We start from the raw sequence: 23,141 nt of genomic DNA, 5'->3' as shown, positions 1-23,141 counted from the left end.
TTGCTATCCTTGTTCAGTATGATTCATTGTGTTTTTTTTTCTTAGAACTTCAGAATATTGTTTTGTCTGCTCAAGGATCACAATAAATTCTGCAAATCTATTGCAGTATTTATTTTTTATGTACTTGTTGGTGTGAAATTACGAAAATCAGCTGGAGTGCCCCTTCAAGATCTAGCACAGAGTTCTTCTCTTGATTCTAGAGATATTCTAAGTTCTACTTTATCACTTTACCTCTCTCCGTTTGAAGACTTAAGTTTAAGCCAGCCCGGGCAGACATCAGATTTTTTTAAGTGACAGACTGAAAGTATTGAAACTAGAATGATAAACACTATTGAAATGAGTTTTTGATAGTAGGTATCTATAGTCACTTATGTATCAGTAAGAATATAGATATAAAAGTTAATGAAATTGTTCTTGTGCTCACCTAAATAAAGTGTGCAATTATGTAAAAAATTTTGCAACCACCAAATTTGATGCATTGCAATATACATAACAAGAATTTACTTAAATTCTTTGAGGTGGTATATATATCTCATACTCATGCATAATGCAATTAATTTAATGTGGTAAAACTTTCAGAAATTTAGGTGCAGTATCAAGTAACTTCAAATTCTGTTTTTTCCAAGGAAAGTATTGTGGAGTGGCTTCTATAAAACAGCACAGATCCTGATGAATTGTTCAAATGTTTAGCTACATTACTTTTGAAAGTTATTTCTTTCTCTCCTGCAGGTGCATACAACTTAATGTAGGGAGATGGCTGCCAAGCTAATAAGATCCAGCCTTCGCAACCCATGGGTAACTGGGTCCCTTCTAGGTGTGACTGGTGGGATAGGTGTAACAGTGGCAACAAAACAGGGCTATATTGATTGGTCATCTGTTGGCATTGTCAGATTTGGTCGAGCCTTCTTTGCGGTAAGTTTGCAGTGAGGTGACTGTAGTGACAGAACCATTAGTTTCTAATGATGTTGGTCAATTGCAGCTGACACTGACTGCACATTGCAGGCAGTTACTAAGAGGCAATATAATGGCATTTGTAGTAGCGTTTGCATACATCCTGTTGGTGTCACAGCTAAAGGACCTGAGTAATCTTGTATCTGTAAATCCATGTGGTGATGTCTATAAAGATTGATGACATGTGTAATAGAATAAGTTATTCTGGCCATCACTACTTCAGATAGATAAAAGTAGGCATAAAAGTATAAATGATGATGACAATGTTGAAATGGTTAGGATCATGAATATCTTAACTTTCCATGTCATCACTCATGTAAAGTTCCTCTATCTTATGCAACATGATCCAATAAAACCAGTAAGTTTCATTCAATGCAAGCACATAAAGAATTATTTTCAACTATCTAAGTACTCGAATTTTGTTTTTTCTTGTTTATATTGATTCCCAGGCAGGAGCAATTGTGGTTGACTACAAATTGAGTTTAATGGGAAAGGAGAAAGGGTCTGATGTCTATCAAGATTGCATGTCAAAGGTGAGTCATTATGATGGATATTCTACGACAGCTTTACCATTTTGTAATTCATGCAAAAGCTTCATAATATCAAACATACTCAATTATTTTTTTACAAGTTCATAAACAGGCAAGTGTCATTTTTCACCTGGAAATTACTGTTCAATCCTATTTTGTGTATGCTGCACATTTAAAGGTTAAGATAAAACCCATCATCATTTACTCTAATTTACTAAAAGAAACTACCAAATGTACTTAAAGCTACACATCGGTGCACAAGTCTTAACTTTTCTCCTTTAAAATTTGATATTTGCATAGAAATCACACGAATTATAGTTGTCATCTACTCTTTCCAAGTGATGGTATCAGTATCCACTGTCAAAAACCATTGTCATCATATCCCATGACTTTTTATTCATGTCCATGTAACCTGCCCTTTTAAACTTTAGGTTCACCAGCGGTCAGCAGAGAGACTGTGCAGACTGTGCTGCTCTAATGGTGGGGTCTTCATCAAGCTTGGCCAGCATGTCGGTGCACTGGACTACCTGTTACCCAAGGAGTATGTTGAAACCATGAAGGTCCTCCACAACAATGCCCCGCAGTCTTCATTCAAGGAAATCACGAGGGTGGTTGAGGAAGACTTGGGTGTCAAGGTAAGAACGAAAATGTCAGTATTCTGCCTTCAAAAAGACGATGAAAAGCCAGAAGTTGTCTTTTACATTCCCCACTACATTTGCCAAATTCGCCGATTGCAAGCAAAAGAGAATGGATCACAACAAAGCTCAAACTGTGAATTAGACACAACAAAGCTCAAACTGTGAATTAGACTGGCCCTGAAGACTGGCCATAAGGAATAACCACTCTATATTAAAGTTAACTTTAAAAAATACAGTGAACAAACAGAATTGTAAATGTTGCATTGTACTGGGCAGAAGATTAAAGAATGTGTAATCGTAAAGTTTTACATGTTTTTTTTTTTAATGATACCATGTGCAACTACATTGGCAAATAATGTGAAGCAACGATAAAGCTACCTCACAACTCTGAGGCTGGAGGGTTTTTCAACAATATCAAAAGAATAAATGTGACCGGCGACAACGGTTTCAGGCAAAAGTCGGGAATTTTGAAAATTCATTTTTTCACTGAATCACATTGCCCATTTCCTAAGCTTTGCATTGATATAAAACACTTGTATTCTTCGGCACCATAAGTGGGCATAGAAAGAGAAATAAAATGCACTTTTTAAGTTGTTAGCCTGACAAAATTGCGAGAAAACAGGCTTTGAAGATTCACCTCTTTCTCAAAGACAATGTCCGAGCGGCGATGCGAGGGGAAAATCACCCATCCGTATGATGGTGCCAATCGATGTTAAGCCCCGCCTTTAGCAACCACATCGCCTTCTGATTGGCTCACTGAGAGAGTCAAATTTCCCGGGCACCTTCCTCGGAGCTCAGCGTATGGAGCCGAAAAACAATGCGTTTCGCTCGGGTTTGTTTACCAGTACGTCTTTCAGGATGGGGAATACGATAATTGCATGTATAGTGTACATGTACATGACGTGTATGGTGCACGCATTACGCAATGGCATCCACACGTGTGCTGTGTGCATGTAACAGGAGCGGTGGCGAATCCACATATGTACATCGCGTTTTCATTGTGGTTGATTTGAAGGCAGAAAATTGCTAGTGCTGGCAAGGGTCACGCTTCCTGTTTGTTTTACCTTTACAAGACATGCATATATGTTGCTTTGTTTGGTGGTGCTAATTAAATTAAAACAAACAAACACGACTCGTTAGTTTGATGCGATCTTGACATGTAGTATTTGAATGTAATTGGTCACATGTGACTGCTCCTTTCCTCTTATCTACTTTGTACCTTCCATTGAGTCAGTCTGCTGTCATAATTTTTACGACATGTACAAGTATACAAATTTGAGAATATTTAGTTTTCTTTTCACACGATTATGTCATGCTACATGGTTTTTGTTTCACTTCCGTTGTCGAACATTGCGTTAGAATAGTTTGGATAGAAAACCAAACGAAGAGCACGCACTACATCAGAGCGAGCGTATATAAACCACTATAGCAAGAACAATGGAGCATGTAATCGTGCAGGCGTGGACAAAGCATTCCCCAAACGCTGCGACTGGTGTCTCCGAAAGCCGAATTATGTAAATGTATGCGACGCACCAGCCAATCGCATGCAGACCCTGCGCCGTAGCAACACTGGGGATATTGGCGCGGCGTTCGAAAGAAGCTCGAAACTGACGAGTGCGATCCAATATAGGGTGCTTAAAATTCCATTTTCGATAGGAAAAACTTAGTCTTATGCTATGAAATTTTGTGTAGATGTAGAAAACATATCAAATATTCGATTTCTGCAAAAAACCGAAATTGACAAAAATAATGGTCAAAATCTTTGTACCCCGCCGAGGAGGGAATTTGCTCTTGCGACTTTTGCCTGAAACCGTTGTCGCGGGTCACAAATAGTTTAAAAATCATGTGTTTGTTGTCTTTTTGTCAGTGATTTAGCAACTATAGTCAAGTTGTTGTTGTGCTCTATTTCACATCATTAGGTTGGTGATGTGTTCAACGAGTTTTCCCCAGAGCCTGTTGGAACTGCCTCATTGGCTCAGGTCCACACGGCAGTCTTGAAAGATGGAACCCCAGTAGCCGTCAAAGTCCAGCACCCAAATGTCAAGGCCTACTCAGAGGTGGATATGCAAACAGTCGAGGTATGTGATTGACTCCTTTGACCAGTCACTCTGTTAGGGCAAAAAGCAAAATTTAGCAGATCTTTCAGTGCTCCCAATGTCATTGGATGCAGTTAAGCTACTTTATTATGCTATTTGTTACTGTATAATATTATTTTGTATTGGCTATCATGCAACCTGTTCTATGTAAGGTAGGAAGAAAGTTTGCTCTCACGAAAGTGTGGCACCAAATCAAAAAGATTTTCACCCTGATACCAAACTGTACCCAACTGTTCCTTGCGGAGTTAAGGCGTAAGTAGCGATCAGTTGTGCCAATACTGTCAAAAATGTTTGTGCATTCAATTAATAGATATATATATTTTATATATATATTATACTTATCAGGGCTCCACACTAACTTTTATTTTTGGTGGCCCAAAGGCAAACATCCTACCTTTTTTGATGGCCACCAAATGCATCATTTCTGAAATTTTGGTGGCCCGATGTGCGTTTTTGGTGGCCCTGGGCCACCGTTAGTGTCGAACCCTGTATATATATATATATATATATATATATATATATATATATATATATATATATATATATATATATTGACTATATGCTCAACAGTCCATATTGAGCATTGAATGAATTTTTATGCATGTGTATGTGTGTGGCTACCTTCTCTGACCCACTTAAAAAGAGATGGAAAGAGATAGGCAAATCTAATCTATTTGACTTTATTCATTGGTAATCATTTTGCAGTTTCTTCTCAATGCCGTGGCAAGGATCTTCCCAGAGTTTGAGTTTCTTTGGCTGGCGGAGGAAATGCGGGAGAAACTGCCACTAGAGCTGGACTTCCACAAAGAGGGCAAGAATGCAGAAAAGGTTGCCAAAATGCTGCAACACTTCAAGTTTTTGAAGGTGATGTGATGAATGATGACAGCAGGCACAATGGTTCTTGTCCTTGCATGTAAATTCCCGCACAAGTTTGATTGTTAGTTTGTTTTCCTTGAACTGAAACTTTCTTAAAGGGATAGTGTATGATGAGTGAATGAAAGGACTTGGTATCATCTTGGATAGAGTGCTTTTGAAAACACAAGTATTATAACTGGTGTCTGTAAAACAAAGATAATCAGCTGTGCATGGAATCCTATACTATAATACTCGAAGTTGTTGTTGTTGTCGCGGCCTTATGTATTTCCTGTTTTATTCCGGCGTTGCTGGTTTGTCTATCTCCTCCCGAGCCGTCGGCTCCGGGCAGCTGCGACCGGTGCCGTCGGCCGCAGGAGAGTATCCTACATCGAATGGCGCGGGTTTTGTCTCCTCTCCGCCTCCGTGTCGACGTCGAGGACGAAAAAGAAAAATTAATTAGCTATATGCATAATGCATTTTTGTGCGTGACGAAAGAGCCGAGCGTTTCAATATTCACGGAACCTGCGCTGGCCTCCTGCTTTCTCGATCTCCCATCTTTTAGCTTGCAGAGACACTGGGGGATACTAAAGATGATGGTGCAGCGAAATCTCTGACATCTTCCGGCGGACGCGCACGCACACACACAATGTACCTCGCAGAACTCTACACACTCTACACTGTGTGTATAGTTCTGTGATGTACCTTTGCCTCCGCCTGTTACGTGTACTGTATGTAATGTATTGACGATGGTTACACGAATCTGTGTGTGCGTGATATGGACTGCAAGGGCATTTACGTACAGTTCGGCGTCCCCAAATGAAAACAACGAACGTTGTTATTTAATTGTATTTTGCACAACTGCAGAATACTATATGCAGCTCAGGTACGTCATTTAGTTTGCTCGCCGTTTGCTCTCAAGTCCGATGTCATTGTACGCAGACTGTTTAGGACGCGGCTAAATATATTTGCCGATCGTACCCTTCTATATCAGATTACACGCGCAGCTGTGTCCATTCGTTTACTGCAGAGCTGCTGTAATCATACATATTCATAAGATGAGCGGACGTAGAGGAAAACCTCGCTTTGCCGACCGCCTATTTTTAAAATTGCAAGTGAAAATAGAATGTGTGGTTCTATGGTCTATCAAACCAAGTTTTGGTGACAAAAAAAAGAGGGAGCAAATGAAGACGAATGCAGTGATGTATATATTCGTCTTTCTTCCATAACATGGGAAAAATATTAAAGAAAAAAAATACGAGGTCGTGAGACCCTACTCCCACGGGTACCTATTAAACCTGATGACTATGATCTCCCCCTCCCCAAATAATAACAGTGATAATGATAATAATAATAATAATAATAATAACAATGATAATAATAATAATAATAATAATAATAATAATAATAATAAGGATAATGATAATAATAATATAATAATAACAATAATAGGAGCAATGATTGTAGGCCTAATATTAATTATGATAATGTACAGTCTGAAGCAGATGTAGTTCTATATGATATATCAAGCCAAGTTTTAGTGATTAAAAACAAAAAGGAGGGAGCGAAATTATGAAGACGAAAATATCTTATTTTTCTCTCATAACGTGGGGAAAAGAAACATGAAAAAAAAAAAACACACAAAACAAACCGAGGCCTTGAGACCAGCCGTGGATTCCCGCGGGTGCCCACGTGGATGCAAGAGCAGGGGGTAATCAAAGTCATAGTGTTAATATCTTCCCGTTTCGACGGGAACAACCTGTGGGCAGAACTTTCGGGGAATCTCATTTGCGTTTTTGGTAATTTTCCCTGAATGTTTTTGTTTTTTGCCCTGCGGAGGTGGAAATGTGTGTGTGCGTGAGGGGGGGGGGGGAGGGGTGAGGGGCAACAAGACAACTGTTGGACTTCAACGGGTGCAAATAACCCCTCGAAACTCAAGTTCTATAATAAAAGCAAGTAGTGGCGGGAATGATCCCTACCAATGGACCGGATCGCCGCGCATATACTACAAAAATGTATTATAAAATTTCTGGGAAGGGTGGTCATTTAGAAGACAGCTCATTAACGAAAGAATGAGAAGACTTTTCTTTTTATTTCTTCAATAAAAATGTGCAAAATCGTATTATGAGAAAAAAAATAAAATCCCTCAGACCCGTGGATTTCCACGGGTGCTGCTAGTAACATAATAATAACAGTAAAAAACAAGATTATGCATATCATATATTATGCCTTTTGACACTTAGTCTTTTGTTTGTCAAAGAGTTAGTGCCTCCTACAAAAGTTCCCCTGAAATTATATACTATGTACTTTAAGCTATTCTCCCAATTCAAAATCTTTTGTTAACCTTCATTTCGCTGGTCCCAATGCTTGGTCATCCCAATTCAGGTGCCACAGGTTTACTGGCAGCATTCTTCGCCCAGGGTGCTGATGATGGAATATTGCGATGGTGGTAAGGTGGACAGCAAGCAGTTCATGGACCAGATGGGCATCAATGTGAATGAGGCAAGTTCTGTTGTCACAGAGTGTGATGTACGAATGAAGAAAAGGTCCTTTTAAAGTCTTTGGAAGTGTGCTCTTATGCAATGCAGCACACTGGCACTGGTCCGACGGTCCCTGACCAGTAAAAATCACTGTCGGACTAGTAACTTTTTCAGGAATGGACCAGTAAACCATGAAAAAACTGTATACCTATTGGTCCAACAGACAGCTCGGACCAGTAGAAAACAAAAATGGATTAGTGTGCAGCCCTGTCTTATGGCAGAGTTGTGTGAAGGAAATATCTGTAAAAAATATTTTAGAGTATTTGTGCTGTGGAATGTTGGATAAAAAATTCCACTTGGTTCCAGGATTTGAACAACAATTGCACATTCCTAATTCATGTCCATACGCCATGCTAAAATTGAATTTATATCAATTTAAATGATTGTAAAAAATTTGCTCAAATATCTATAATCGAACCATTCTGGTTGTGTCTGGTATTCATTGTCTCTATATCTCCCTGAATGGGCCAGGTTATGATTGAAGTTTCATAGTGCAGTGATAAACATGCATTAGAAGGAATCACAGGCAGTGAATTATGCTTGTAAATTAATGACTTCATAAGAGTATCGACTAAGTGGACACTCGTTATAACGAAGTCCTCAGGACTGGCAGATTTCTTTCATTATATCAAAATTTCATTATAACCAAACACTGAAATAAACAATGAAACACATAGAGTTGATAATGATGCAGCTTGAATTTTTACTTTATTACAACCAGAATTTCGTTATAATCGTGTTGTTGAACAGGTTTTATTAACGGGAGTGCACTGTACAACTGTATATCACTTGCGATATAGGCTGTCATTTTTACACGAGTTTGAGCTGCTACATTTAACCACTAACATGTTGCATTTTTTTTTCTTTTTTTGCAGGATCAGGCTGTAGATATGTGAAGGAGCTTATTTCCATATTTGCGGTTACATGTTTTCTTTTCTCCTATTTTCTCTCTCTCTCCTTGTAGATTACACAAAATTTGGGCAAAATGTACAGCGAAATGATTTTCGTCCACGGGTATGTCCACTGTGACCCCCATCCTGGCAATGTCCTTGTGAGGCACAATGACAAGATGGAAGTGGAGATCGTACTCCTCGACCATGGCTTATATCAGGTATGCTGGACACTGGTCAGCTAGTGTTATGTGGTCTCTCCTTACCGTGTGCATGTGGGAATTGACCAGCAGTGACCATATGTGACCCTGCACCACAAAGCAAACAAAAAGTCGCCAGATGTGGATTTTTAGTTAGGGGCAGATTCTGAGAGAGCAGACTCTAAGCTTTAAAATTATCTATAGCTAAATTCAATGGATTTTCCTAACCTGTATTAACTCTTTATGTGCCATGGTGGAAACCCCCTGTGTGCCACGTTATTCTGAGACACGAAGGTAGTCATGCTTTGAGAAAGAATTCTGTTTTTCCAATTTGTATAACTTCTACAAATTTCTGTTAAGAATAGTAAGCAAAGTTAAAGAGGAATGCCAAGCTTTGTTTCGATATAAATTGTATGCCGACTCTATTTTCAATTTTTTCTTTTAATGACCAGTTGCTACATTACTATAAAGGCATGACTTTTGCACATTAAGCCGTGACAGAAACATAGAATGTACGAGTAAATCTAGTTGGGAACATCGCTTGATAGTCGATCACCACATAGAATGCAAGCCGTATATGAGAGGAACAAACGCACGAGAAACGCTTTCATAGTGCCGCGGATTAGCAGTAATTAGCGGTTTATCGATCAGTCTTGGTGGCTTTGTTTGTTGAGCAGAATATGCGAAGTTGGCACGCTGTCGACTGAGTCGGAGGTGCGAACGTGGCACATAAAGAGTTAATACTGGAAAGAAAGCACACACTCTGAAAAGTGTTAACTGAGAAAAGAGGCTCTGAAGTACAGAGTCTATTCAAGTGTTTAATCTTTACTAAGCCGTGCTACCTGTGCCATGAAAGGGACAAAAACATGATGTTAACCACTGAAGCACCAACAATTAAGGGATTATCAGATTAAGCTGAAATTGAGCATGGTCTATTACGACATTCTGACAATGATCAATGTCAACTTTCAGAGCAATAGCATCATCCTTTCATAAGTTATTAGAGTTGAAACTGAAGAGGGTGCAAAGGATTTTCATGAAATGAAAGGGGCCTCTTAGATAAACCTGATCACAATACTCTAGCAAAACAGGGGTTGTAGAAAAACTTCAGAAAATGCACTTTCTCATTCAATTTATGATCCCAAACTCAAGAAAAATGTAGAAGAAGAAAAGCTCTTTCAGAAAATATGGAAAACTCAAAATTGACTCGGTTCACCCATTTCACCTTTCTTGAGTCTTCACGTAAAATCAAGGGGTGCGACTTTTGGTTTGTTTTGTGGTGCACGGTCACATATGATTGCCACATTTACTGCATCTCTTCTAGATTATCATTACAAAGTGGAAGAGTAGTGGTAGAATGTGTTAGCCTTTTGCACAAGACTGCTCTTGGATTTAGTATGACAAAGCAATCGCATAGTGTGTTATACCCGTTGCCTAAAATTCTGGAGTTTCACTGTCTGATGCAAAAAAAAAAAAAAACCCTCTTCTTCACCAAAGTTGATATGTTCTTGATGCATTGTAGGGCAAATGAATAGACTATATTTTTAGCTAGATTATAAGGCAAAGGAACAGCTTGATTTCAAGAAAAAAAAAAATATTGTTAAGATCAACAGAGATTGTGTTCGTGGAAATGACGTGTTGATATGTTCTTGATGCATTGTAGGGCAAATGAATAGACTATATTTTTAGCTAGATCATAAGGCAAAGGAACAGCTTGATTTCAAGAAAAAAAAAAATATTGTTAAGATCAACAGAGATTGTGTTCGTGGAAATGACGTGTTTTTTTTTTATTACTGCAATTAGTGAGAAAACATTGGTTGGTGTTGCTATGTCAGGTGTTGCAAACCTTTGGGTTTCCTGTAAAATTCATTTTTTCAGATGCTTACGGATGACTTTCGGCTGGATTATTCTCACCTGTGGCAGTCCATCATAGCAGCTGACTTAGAAGGCATCAAGCACTACAGCAAGGCACTGGGTGCCGGGGACATGTATGGGATATTTGCCTGTATGTTGACGGCAAGATCATGGGAGGCACTAGCTGTCGGCATTGACAAACAACAGAGAACGGAAGAGGAGGTGTGTGGAAATTTCAAATTGGTTTGAGATGTCACACAGCTCTACTTTACTTTACTCATTATGTAGTAAATTTGACATAGATTTCCCACATGTTAAAGGGATTGTATAGTTTCAATTTGGACCTAACTTCAGGTTTCTAACATTTTGGGTGAGATAATAAGAAACCTCTTGTGAAATGTGAATGAGCATGTAATTCCAAGAGAGAATCAACATTTATTTGAAGAGAGATATCCATAACAGAGTGATCGTAATTGAAGGTGGGACCCAGCTTTTATTACGATTCCTTTGTTTTGCTTTGTTTTTGGATATCTCAGCCATTCCAAAACCGATTTTCATCAAATAAACTTTGAATTCCTGGTATGCGCTGTACTATTTCATAAGTGGTTTCTTGGTATCTCGCAAAAAGTTAAAAGACCAATCCTCATCTCCACCAATACTATGCCATCCCTTTCAACAGGAAAAAAAAAAAGCTTTGTGAAGTCGGGATTTTGGTGTAGTTATGTGGATGTATGTGGAACACGCAGTATGCTGGTCCAAGGGTCAAGCAGTGACCACTGTGGCACTACCACTATGCAAAACATTGTATCTGTGCTGTAAAACCCTTGCTACATAACTTGTGGCAGGAGGCAAGGAATACTGCTTAGGAAGTGAAGTTGGAGTACATTGCAGTGCAGATGTTCAGTAAGCCCAGTGCCAGGGAATATAGTGTGACAGTCTGAATATATTGCTGCAGACTGTATCTATGTCCATTCAGCCGTGCATCTGTACATTTAGTACATTTGGCAATGGCTGTATACATTGTATATCTCGTCGCTCTAATTCATCAGTAATCTAATTGATAATCTTTATTGCAGCATTATTGTTGGTACAGAAATAAAGTGCATAATGCCATTTTAAAAAAGAGAAGGTTAGTGTCAGTTTTCTTTAGCATTTTAAGTTGACATGAAAGTGTATTGTTTATTGCATATATTCTTGTATACAGTTTCCATCAATGTCTTCTTGTTGCATGTGTGTGGTTGATTTTAACTTTCACACTGCTCTGCCATCCTTGGGTAGGTCATCAAGTTTGGAGACTGACATAATATGATATGTCATCGATAGACATTCTTAATATCACTCTTAAAAAAAGAAAGAATGGAAGAGAAGTAGGGCATCCTCCTGGCACTTCCCTCCTCCCCTTCAATCTTTCATAATATTTTATCAAGAGAGGGGAAAATGCATTTTTATGCACACAGCAGTCTCCTGAGCTTCACAAGATTTCACGTTTTGTTTTGTTTTGTCCCGTCTTGCTGTTGACCAGGATCGCGAAGTTAGGGAGCATGCAGCCATGTACATCACAGAGATCACTCAGCTCCTGAACAAAGTCCCTCGCCAGATGCTGCTGCTCCTCAAGACCAATGACCTCCTGCGCAGTATAGAGTACGCCCTTGGTAGCAGCGAAAATGCCAGCTCTTTCATCAATATGTCACGGTGCTGCGTGCGGGCCGTTGCTCAGCACGAGCTGCTGCAGCACACCAGTTGGTGGGGACGGTTTACAGTGCGGTTCCGACGAGACTGCAAGCTCCTACAGATATCAGCGTACGAGTTCTACCTGTGGTTGACGTGCACGACACTTGTAAGATGGCTGCAACGAACTTTAAGGGGTGTCACTGCCTCAGTGATCAGTTGATGAAGGGACTTCTCTAGATAGTGTCCAATTTGCAAAATGATACTTGTTATATTTATTGTATTTAAAGTCACATAGCAAGTTTTTCATTATACATTGTATTGAGACGTTTGTTTGGAAACAATGTGCAAGTACTAATGCCTAAACTTGTCAGTCTTGCAGTCTCGTCCTGAGCACAAACTCATGTTTAAGTGAATGGTCAAGCAAAGCAAAATTTCACAGAATATAATACACAGTATTGCAGATTTGATGCAAATTGAAAGTGATTGGTATGATTCTGTAGCTTTATATTACTGGAACTTTTTCTCCCTCATTGTCTTCTTTATCTCCAAATAATCCCTCTAAGTTATCATATTTCATCCTCCTTAATTTCTGCCTTTCTATCATTGTTTGTTTGTTTGTTTTTGATTTCTGCATATAACTCTCGACTTGACCGTAGTCACCGGCAGATATGGTTGCTGCTTATTTTCCTGACTTCTAAGATAATCGTTTGTAGGCGACTGGACAGTATGAATGCCTGTTGACTTTCCTTTCATTTGGCACAACAATTTCTTAGCACTTCCGTGTTAACTGTAGGTTCAACCCAACAATGTCAATTCATGCTTTGGCCAATGCAAAGCTCAATGAAATCAGTAATGGTACTACATTGTATTGATCGTTACTTTGCTTGAGAATAAGTATGGAACATTGCGTTATGTTTTAACTTGAAGGCCTTTCCAGTCAAAGTATGTAACTTCTCAAGATTGTTTTTGCATTTTTTGAATGTCTTTCAAAACAAAAGAGTGTGTTGCCAGTCAGGTATTATCTTGAGTTATCATTGAAATTTAAATGAAGGTGGTTTTGTTTTCCTTCTAAAATTGGTAGCAGACATTGTGCAACTGTATTCCTGATTTTATTTTCTGAAGATTATGTTGTCCACTCTTTTTATTAAAGTGAATTATATATTGCAGAATAGACATTTCTATTGGGAAGGAAAAAAGAGCAGTTCTTAAAAGATGTGAATGTACTGTATTTTGCTCTGAAAGTGTCAATTTCAAAAAGATATGCAACGTTTATTTAATGAACACTTGCTTTAATGAGCAGCCAGAGATTTATTTCTGTCCTGTAGGTCAACTTGAGCTTTACACTGTAAATTTATTGACGTGAAGGCTTCACAGAAAGAGGTGCATATTTGATATAACTACACTCAGTATTATAGTCATATCCACGTGTTGTGCTGGGATAAGTTATATACATGTATCATGTCATTTTATTGAAGCTTTAGTAATATTATATGTCATAAATATCTATACAATATTTGCATATATGAATTCATTGAAAGAAATGACATGTCTGTTAATGAGAATTCTTACCAGAGATACACTAGTGCTGCCTTTTACAATTTCTGACATAACATGTAGAAAGTGATGAATTGTTGATTCTATCAAACTGTGACTGGTATTCCTCAAAACTAATGCTGATTTTTAAAAAAATTATTTGTCATGTTTATTGGATCCATAGAAAGCAGTTTTTCGAAGACGATGTAAGTTTTAGTTGTCTGGAAATTGTACTATCTTTCTCATCCCCTCTCATACTTCCTAGATGTGTTGCCTTATATGAGAAAATAAATGAACACGCAAGGTTCTTTTTTTTTAATGATTCCTGCAAGGGAGTTACAAAGAACGTTGGATACAGTAGAATGACCACATAAATGCATGTTATGTAGTCCCCTCAATACCGACAGTCACAAAAGTGCAATAATTTCTTGATTTTAATTACATGAACTGGATGTGCATGTGTTAACTTCACAGAAGTTTTGTTGAAGCATTTTGCTAAAAAAAAGAGGACCCCAAAAAAGGGCACGTTTTCTCGCTCAACCTGAGCAATTTGTATGATTTCTGACATATCAAACAAATTCATTTATGACTTGGAACACAAGTGAATGTCAGATTTATTACAGTTACAACTTGATAAGTTAATGTGCAAAAGACCAACAAGTAACCTTGTGCAGGTATTAGGAAGGTTCATTTCTGGGAAATTAATAGTTTATTTTTCGATGAAAAGGATGTGTTTCCTTAATTATTTTTCCCTGGATACATTTTTGTAACCTGATATTAAGGTAACAATAAAGACCAAAAGTGATTTGGGAAAATCAGCAGTGAAACAAATTTATTATTGTCATTTTTGTTCTTGCATATTTTGGCTTCTTGCATGTTGTTTTGTTCTAATGCATCATGAAGAGAGAATATGAATTTTGGGAAGTCTTTCATATCATCATCCATGTAACAGTAATACATGTCATATCTTAATGTGGTTAAAACACAAAAGCAAAGTGGCAGGCTGCACAGATTATATATATATATATATATATATATATATATATATATATATATATATATATATATATATTATATATACACACACTTGGTGATTCTATCATACTATGAAGACTGCTCGATATCCTCAAAGGAAGAGCTTTAGACAGAAGTATTGAAACAAGTTCACGCAGTTGACTGCAGGATCATCCGTATTTATTGCAATAAATACGAATGAACCTGCAGTCAACTGCGTGAACATGTTTCAATACTTATATATATATATATATACACACACACACACACACCCACACACACACACAGATAGATAGATAGATAGATAGAGAGATATACCGTATATCCCAAAAAAAAATTACGGTACCCTCTGCAACGATAACTTTAAAAATAGTGGATCAATCCAAACACAATTTCAGGGTGCGAAACTTCATGTATAACTCATTGCCCACATCTTACAGAAAACCCCATTCAGTTTGCTTCAGTGGTCAAAGAGAAATGAGGATTTTTGTAGAGCATGTAAGGAATCCCTTCCCTCCAAGTTCTGTCTATTGTGTTTACACATTATTTACAGTTCCAAGAGCATCCAAGTTCTAAACTTCAAAGAATCAGACTCGTGATGTGCTTTACAACAATCCACATTTCTCTGTGACTGCTTAACTGAATTGAATGGGGTTTTCTGCAAAATAGAGCTAAGGTGCTATATTTTAAGACCCGAAGTAGCATTTAGATGGTTTAATCATATTGGGTGTTATCAATGCAAAACTCCTATTGTATTTTTTTTTTTTTTGGATATACTGTAGATATCTACTGCATATACTTCATGAGGCACAAATATTTTCAAATTTATATATTTTTTGATGTATCAACCTACATATCGTAATAGTCTCTCCCTCTCTCAAGAACACACAAACATACCGTTAACACATTTCCCCTCTCCACCATTCTTGAACTTGCCTCCACGTTGCAACATCCACATTTTGTGTTTTGTGGTGTCTTCTTTCTTTTTCTCACACTTTTATGATCAGCATATTTCTAGGCTTTAATTCCTTTTCATAAATACATTCATGTGATTTGATAACCTGAAAGGAACATCTCTAACTTTGTAGATAGTTGTAAGCACAGAAAAATATGGGTAAACTACAAGAGGTTCAGTTCATGAAATCCACGTCTGTTTATTCAAACGGTAACCTTTCAAAGAATGTCAATGGTCACAAGAGTTGGACAGGAAAGTACCTCCTCACTGGCACCAAGAATGATTCCTTCTTGGAGCGAAGCGGTTCTAGACTGGTCAGGTAAAATTATGTGCTTGAGTTTGTTTCATTTGTAGTTTAAGAACACCATGGGGGACATGCACAATGGGTGAAAGTTGTCATCTGTCACATTTTCTAATTGTGCCATTTGGTCAGTTAGCTGCTGACCACCATCAAGACTAGTCGCGTCATGGGATGCAAACGGTGACTCGCCCGTTTCTCCAGAAGGCTCATTGCAAGTCAAGTTTTAGTCCCGCCACAGAAGTGAGTCGCATAATACTTGATAATTTGACGTGTACATTAATTAGCTGAAAAGGAAGCAAATTGGAGTTTGCTCGAGTGAATTAACGAACTCATTTGACTTCTGTTGGATTTGTTTGTGTAAGTCGCAACGTAGTTAGTGGCAACAGATCGAAAAAAAAAGCTTCAAAGCTTCACTATCTCAATTCACGGCTGGGCAGAAACTCGGGTTTCCCATTCTTCAACTATTCATCGCATTTGATTTCTTGCTGACTTGGAAAAGGAGACGGAGGGAACACTGCATTAAGCCATGAGTTCAGAACTGAAGGAGAAGGACCTCAAAATCAAGAGGAGGACTGCCAAGGCAAAGCCACTCAACAGAAAGACAGATGATTGCAAGCTTCAGTTAGCCATATATCTGAGGAGGACAAGTCAGGTAAACAGACCAACTTCAAATGCTGGACTTGTAAAACCTCTGAACACTGGGTGGACCAGTGTAAGAAGCTCCTCTCAAAGAGTCAGCCTGAAAGGTCCCAAATGATGAAAGACAATCATGCATGTTACAGTTGCCTGAAGAGAGCAGGCAGGGACCACAAACTGAAAACTTGTAAGTGAAGAAAGAGGTGTACAGAGAAATTGAACAGAGAACAGTGCACATCCTTTCACCATCCTTTGCTGCACAGAGAAACAACCTGTGAGATTGTGGCAAGTGTTTCAGATAGAACAGCCCTTCTGCCAGTTGTGACAGTTACTATGGTGGGTTCCAAGGACCAGAGCTACTCAGTCAACTGTCTACTGGATTCGGGTGCACAGATTAGCCTTGTCAAACGATTGGTTGCAGAAAACCTAGGGTTAAAGGGAAAGCCAATATCCATCAACATCACTAAAGTTGGATGCATTGCCGAAGAGGTCCAGACAAAGATCTACCGAATAGGACTGTGATCTCTCGATGACAACAGAGTATAAAGAGTGTTGGCTATTGGTCTGGATTGCATCAATGACGACATAGTGGAAGTCCAGAGAGATGATTTGTGCAAGACGCTCAACATGGGACAGAAATGTCTACATTGTAGCAGCGAATCAATCATAATGATGTCCTGGTTGGAATTGATAATGCGAAGCTGCATACAGGAGAAACCTGACAGAAAGGAAACTTGGAAGCCAGATATACATCCCCCTGGGATGGGTGGTATTTGGAGCTGACTCACATCATCAGGCTACCAAAAGCATAGTATTGAACGTGATGCTTACCAATACCACGAACCTGAAAATTTCTGGACAACAGAGTTGATGGGAGTTTGTCACGGTCCAAACCAGTACCAACCGGACGGACTTAGCAGACACGAAATAGACGAGGGTAAGCTGATCAGTGATTCCTGTCAGAAGGTTGGAAAGCAGTGGCTCGTTCCCTATCCATGGCAAAAGGAGCCGGATCGTCTACCGGATAACAAGAGCAAGGCTGAGAGGATGCTTATATGCTACAGAGAGGAAACTGGCAAAAAATCCCAATCATGCAGAGGCATACGACAGACAGATCAAGGAGATGGTCGAAATGAATTTTGCCAGAAAGCTGTCACAGGATGAATTATGATCGTATGAATGTCCAGTGCATTACATTTTGCATCATGCGGTCATTCGACCAGAAAAAAAAAAAAGAGTACCCTCATCCAAACTGTATTCAACTCATCTGCCTCCTACCAGGGACACTCGCTAAGTGACTATTGGATGAAGGGTCCCAGTCTGCTGAATCGACTGTTTGGTGTGCTGATGAGATTCAGGGAACACGAGGTGGCATTCTGTGCAGATATATCTAAGATGTACCACAGAGTGATGATACCTGAAAAGGACCAAAATGTCCATCGCTTTCTGTGTAGGAATCTGAACCCTGACAAGAAGCCAGTTGCCTATGTCATGAGAGTCATCACTTTCGGTTATAAACCAACCCCAGCTATGGCACAGACAGCATTGCGGAAGACAGCCGAGGAAGGGGCTAAGTTGTACCCAAAAGCAGCATCGACCATCATGCATGATATTTACATGGATGACATCTGTGCATCAATGCCGACAGTGACTGAGGCAGAGGAGCTGAGCAGAAGCACCAATAAAGTACTGGCTGATGGAGGGTTCAAGGTAAAGGGATGGAGGTCAAACAAGGAGCTCTCCAGAGAACATGAGAAGGATGAAAAGCCCAAATTGCTAGAGACAATCACTGATGAAAAAGTCTTGGGTGTGTTATGGGAAGAAAATGACTCGGACACATTCTCATACAAAGTCAAAATGAATGAGGATGCAATTCAATCAATCTAGATGATGAAGAGGAGCATCCTTAGTCAAGTTGCTCGTATCTTCGATCCAATTAGATTTGCAACCACTCTAGTGATACGAGCTAAGATTGGATTGCAGAGGCTATGGGAGGAAGGCTTGAACTGGGATGATAAAAAGATGTCAGGGGAAAGTCAGGCTGAATGAAGAAAGTTATTCCCTGAAATGGAAAAGCTGACAAATGTCAAATTTGAGAGATGCCTGACACCAGCTAATATCAGAGGTAAGCCAACACTTTGCATCTTTTGTGATGAATCCATGGAGGCATGTAGAGCATGTGTGTATGTCAGGTGGGAGGTAGACGAAGGGAAGTACAAAGCACAGTTCGTGACAGCAAAGTTCTGAGTGGCATCGCTGAAACAGTTGACTGTCCCACAGCTTGCACTACAAGCAGCAGTACTTGCAAGCAGGTTGTATACACAGGGCTCGACACTAACGGTGGCCCGGTGGCCCGGGGCCACCAAAAATGAAAGTCGGGCCACCAAATTTTAAAAAAGGGCAAATTTGGTGGCCCGCCTCGGGCCACCAAAATATTTTGAAAAGTATGTCAATAAATTCGTAACTTTTTGCGCCGGAAATTAGCAGTTAAATTTGTTCAAAGGATGGATGAAAAGGACTGAATGAATGCCTGAGAGTGAGTGTTGCAAGTTTGTTGAAGTTTATTTATGAGTAGATATGTCCAACTTCTAATTCTTACTATCATAAATCTTAAATATTTGACTCATTAAAAAAAAGGACTTTTAATGTTTTTTATTGTTTTTTTTTCGGGACACCAAATTTTTCTCTCGGGCCACCAAAAATTTGAAATTTAGGATTTTGGTGGCCCCATCGGGCCACCAAACAAAAAAGTTAGTGTCGAGCCATGGTATACAGCAATCCAAACTGTGATGTCGATGGACATGACTGATGTTATCTTCATGACCGACAGTATGATAACAATATCATGGATAAAGAGCAAGGCCAGGAATTACAAGATGTTTGTCGCTGTCAGAGTTGGAGAAATCCAGACTGCCACTGATCCAAGTAAATGGTGTCATATCCGCTGAGAAGTGAAAGTAGCAGATGACCTAGTAGAGAGGGCTGAATTCAGATCAATTGAATGCTAGATGGCAGCAAGGATCCGACTTCCTACGTGAGCCAAAGTCAGAATGGCCTGAAGAAGTAAAGGTAGAGGAAAAGATGCCCGAAATGGAGAAAGAAAGAAGGAAAGAGCAGTGGGTTCTAAACATCACCTAGCCAGAAGAGGATGTCATGGACTGTACCAAATTCTCCAGCTGGAGAAAATTGATACAGCTGACATATGTTCTGAGGTTCCTCAGAAAGTTGAAGGGAGAGCAGAAGGAGGAGAATATCCTGATCTAGAAAGCCCAGAAGTCATTAAAAGCCAGAGTCGACAAGGGAGAATTAAAGACCCTCAACCCATACACAGACAAAACAGGTATAATCAGAGGAGAGCAGGGGGCAGAGTAGACAAGGCTGAAATGTCATTTGAAATGAAGCATCCAGCTGTACTTCCATACGAACATTGGATATCGACCCTCATTACGCGGCATCTTCACAAGAGCAGTCGCAATGGAGTGGCAGTAACGACTGCAAAGGCACGATGCAGGTACTGGATACTGAAAGGACATAATTTGGCAAAGACCGTAAAGTTCAGATGTACAGTCTGCCGAGCTTTCGACCACAAGACCGAGACCCAGGAAATGGCAGAGTTGCCTAGAGAGAGGCTATCTTTACATTCACCACCATTTCACTACACAGCATGTGACTATTTCAGGCCCTTGCAAGTGAAGATAGGACGTATCAAGACTGCCATAAACTATGGCATGCTGTTTACATGCACAAACTCAAGGGCTGTCCACCTTGAGCTTGCTACTGACTGTTCGACGATGGAATTCCTGCAAGTACTTCGACGATTCTTTGCTGTAAGGGGTCAGCCAGGAAAAATCCTAAGCGATAACAGAACTCAGTTTATTGGTACACAGCGTGAACCACGGGACATGGTAAGGGGCTGGTCCAAAGAGGAACTAAGAGAATTCTGTGCTGAGAAAGGCACAGTAGAGTGGACATTCATGACACCTGTTGCCCCCATCAAAATGGCAGTGCAGAGTCGTTGGTTAAAAGCTGCAAGTTCGTTCTCATGAGGGCAACTGGGAGCAAATCTTGACACCATTCGAGCTGTACACATACCTACTGGAGGTTGCCAACCTTGTAAATCAACATCCGATCAGCAGGATTCCTACAGATCCCGATGACTGAACTAGCTTTGAAATATCATGTTCATTTCTCCAGGCCCCAGACTGTTTATTACCTCCAGGAGTGCGCTAGTGCACGAGGTTTGTAGTCTGTGGTTTGCGTTTGACTTTGTTTCATTTGTAGTTTAAGAACACCATAGAGGACATGTGCAATGAGTGAAAGTTGTCATCTGTCACGTTTTCGCATGGTTTCAAATTGTGCCATTCGGTTAGTTAGCTGCTGACCATCGTAAAGACTGGTCGCGTCATGGGATGCGAACGCTGACTCGCCCGTTTCTCCAGAAGGCTCATTGTAAGTCAAGTTTTAGTCCCGCCACAGAAGTAAGTCACATTCTAATACTTGATAATTTGACGTGTACATTAATCAACTAAAAAGGGAGCAAATTAGAGTATGCTCGAGTGAACTAACGAACTCATTGGAACTCTGTTGGATTTATTTGCATAAGTTGCAATGTAGTAGGTGGCTACAGATCGAATAAACAAGCTTCACAGCTTCACTATCTCAATTTACAACTGGGCTGAAACTCGGGTTTTCCATTCTTCGACTATTCAATCTGCAACTTTGTAGATAGTTGTAAGCACAGAAAAATATGGGTAAACTACAAGAGGCTCAGTTCATGCAATCCATGTCTGTTTATTAAAATTGTAACCTTTGAGAGAATGTCAATAGTCACAAGAGTTGGACAGGAAAGTACCTCCTCACTGGCATGAAGAATGATTCCACCACTTCCTACAGGTGCATACAAGTACTTTTTATGAAAAGTGCCATAAAGTGACAGATACAAACTCAAACATTTCCAGAGACAGTTATTTCCAACAGACCCACTGGAGGAAATGACTGAGACCAAGTGTGTCCAGGTAACAGGATGATAATCGGCGAGAACAATATCAATGTGTTGTTGGTTATAAATAATGTCGCTGACAAATGCATGTTTATTGCTGACCAGCATACAGATTTGATACTCTGTGGTTTCTCAACCCAAGTCATGTGACATATAGCACCTGCTTAAAAATTTCGTTCATCTGCCATTTGTTTCAACATACAAAGCTTGTTGTCATGTTAACCCTTTTCATACTGAATTCTGAAATCCCCATAGACTTAATAAACAGGTCACAAGGTTCCCATATGGAACAGGTTTAGTATGGAGTGACAGAAACCTGACATAATCTATTTACTGTTTCTTGTGGTATTAAAGGGGAATGAAACCCAAATACATGTATGTAAATTGAGGGAATGCAGCAAGTCAAGTTCAACATATTTTCACTTTTCTAGCATAAAGAACTGAACATGTCACTGATGAGTTGAGGGAATGTTTACTTTTCGTAAAAAGTGAAATTCTGCGAAACTCCCTCTATATTTTCTTTATGTCATTGTACATAAATGACATCACAAACTGTGGTACTCTTTCACATGTAGCAATGGCTGTATACCAAAACTTTAAAATTCATAACTTTTGACATGACTGTCCAATTTTTTGCTGTTGTGTTCTACTAATATTGCTACATTCAGTTAATCCACATGTTTACTATTAAGTTGGGTTTCATTTCCCTTGAACCCATTGAATCTGCCATAGTGTGATTTCCTCAGAGGGTTAATGCATGGCACATCCAGTCCTTACAAGCAACTGGCTTAACAGTTCTCGCAAATCTCATGGTGTACTCTTTGCTGTGATAATGTATGGATACTCAATATCTACCTAGGTATGTGGTTTAGAAAGAAAATCACACACAAACCAAACTCCCATTTCTCACAAAAGTGAATAATGGAGGTTTTTGGTCTAATGAAGAATGGGACAAAAGCCCTTCTTCAAAATATAAAAAAGAATAATGCCTCCGGCGATACTTCGTGGCGGAGGCATAAAAAACGAATGAATAACCCTTCTGTAAAGGCAATGGTGAATACAAATGGGTATCTAGTTGTTAGTCACAAAAACATCAACTTTTGAGATGGATGTTCCTGACACGGATATGCTCCAAGAAGAGCAATGGGCCATTATCTCCACCACGATAAGCTGTTTCAAATTAGTCAGGTAAAAAAAAAGAAGAAAAACTTACATTTCATATTGTGGTATGCACAGGATAGCCCAGACAGGGCTGATGTAGCAACAATGATAACGATAACAATTTCTGAAAAAGTGTACTCAAAATGTACTCTCTATTGTTGATGACTGTTACCTATAGACAGGATCTTTTCCATTTTCGCTGTAAAAACTTTAAAAGATTTCAACATCTTCCAGATCCCCTCAAAGTAAACAAAGGGACAATATGCGAACACTCGACAAATTCCCTATTGCACAGTGTTGTGGGAGTAAATAAAAAATTA

General features: G+C 39.3%; 1 protein-coding gene and 1 pseudogene across 1 annotated transcript; both read left to right on the top strand.

The window, feature by feature from the left end:
- The first annotated feature begins 753 nt into the window (after positions 1-753).
- On the top strand, positions 754-12,442 carry LOC139734561 (aarF domain-containing protein kinase 1-like). Its single transcript, XM_071645336.1, has 9 exons — positions 754-912; positions 1,401-1,484; positions 1,913-2,116; positions 4,039-4,197; positions 4,921-5,079; positions 7,453-7,569; positions 8,572-8,718; positions 10,576-10,773; positions 12,074-12,442. Exons 1-9 carry the CDS (start codon positions 754-756, stop codon positions 12,440-12,442), a joined length of 1,596 nt encoding a protein of 531 aa, XP_071501437.1.
- A 4,109-nt stretch (positions 12,443-16,551) lies between these two features.
- Positions 16,552-20,822, top strand: LOC139734597 (uncharacterized; annotated as a pseudogene).
- Positions 20,823-23,141: the final 2,319 nt, after the last annotated feature.

Source organism: Diadema antillarum, unplaced genomic scaffold (genome assembly GCF_040938485.1).
Source record: "Diadema antillarum isolate AM-2024a unplaced genomic scaffold, OU_Dant_1.0 seq00000533_RagTag, whole genome shotgun sequence".
Classification (NCBI taxonomy): domain Eukaryota; kingdom Metazoa; phylum Echinodermata; class Echinoidea; order Diadematoida; family Diadematidae; genus Diadema; species Diadema antillarum.
The sequence above is the reverse complement of the archived record's forward strand: the minus strand, read 5'-3'. Positions and strand labels throughout refer to the sequence as shown.

Excerpts from the sequence above, each read along its gene's own strand:
- LOC139734561 (XM_071645336.1), top strand. The coding sequence starts at position 754 with ATGGCTGCCAAGCTAATAAGATCCAGCCTTCGCAACCCATGGGTAACT. Across the intron at positions 913-1,400 it reads TTGGTCGAGCCTTCTTTGCG|GCAGGAGCAATTGTGGTTGA; the intron begins GTAAGTTTGCAG and ends ATTGATTCCCAG. Across the intron at positions 8,719-10,575 it reads TCGACCATGGCTTATATCAG|ATGCTTACGGATGACTTTCG; the intron begins GTATGCTGGACA and ends TCATTTTTTCAG.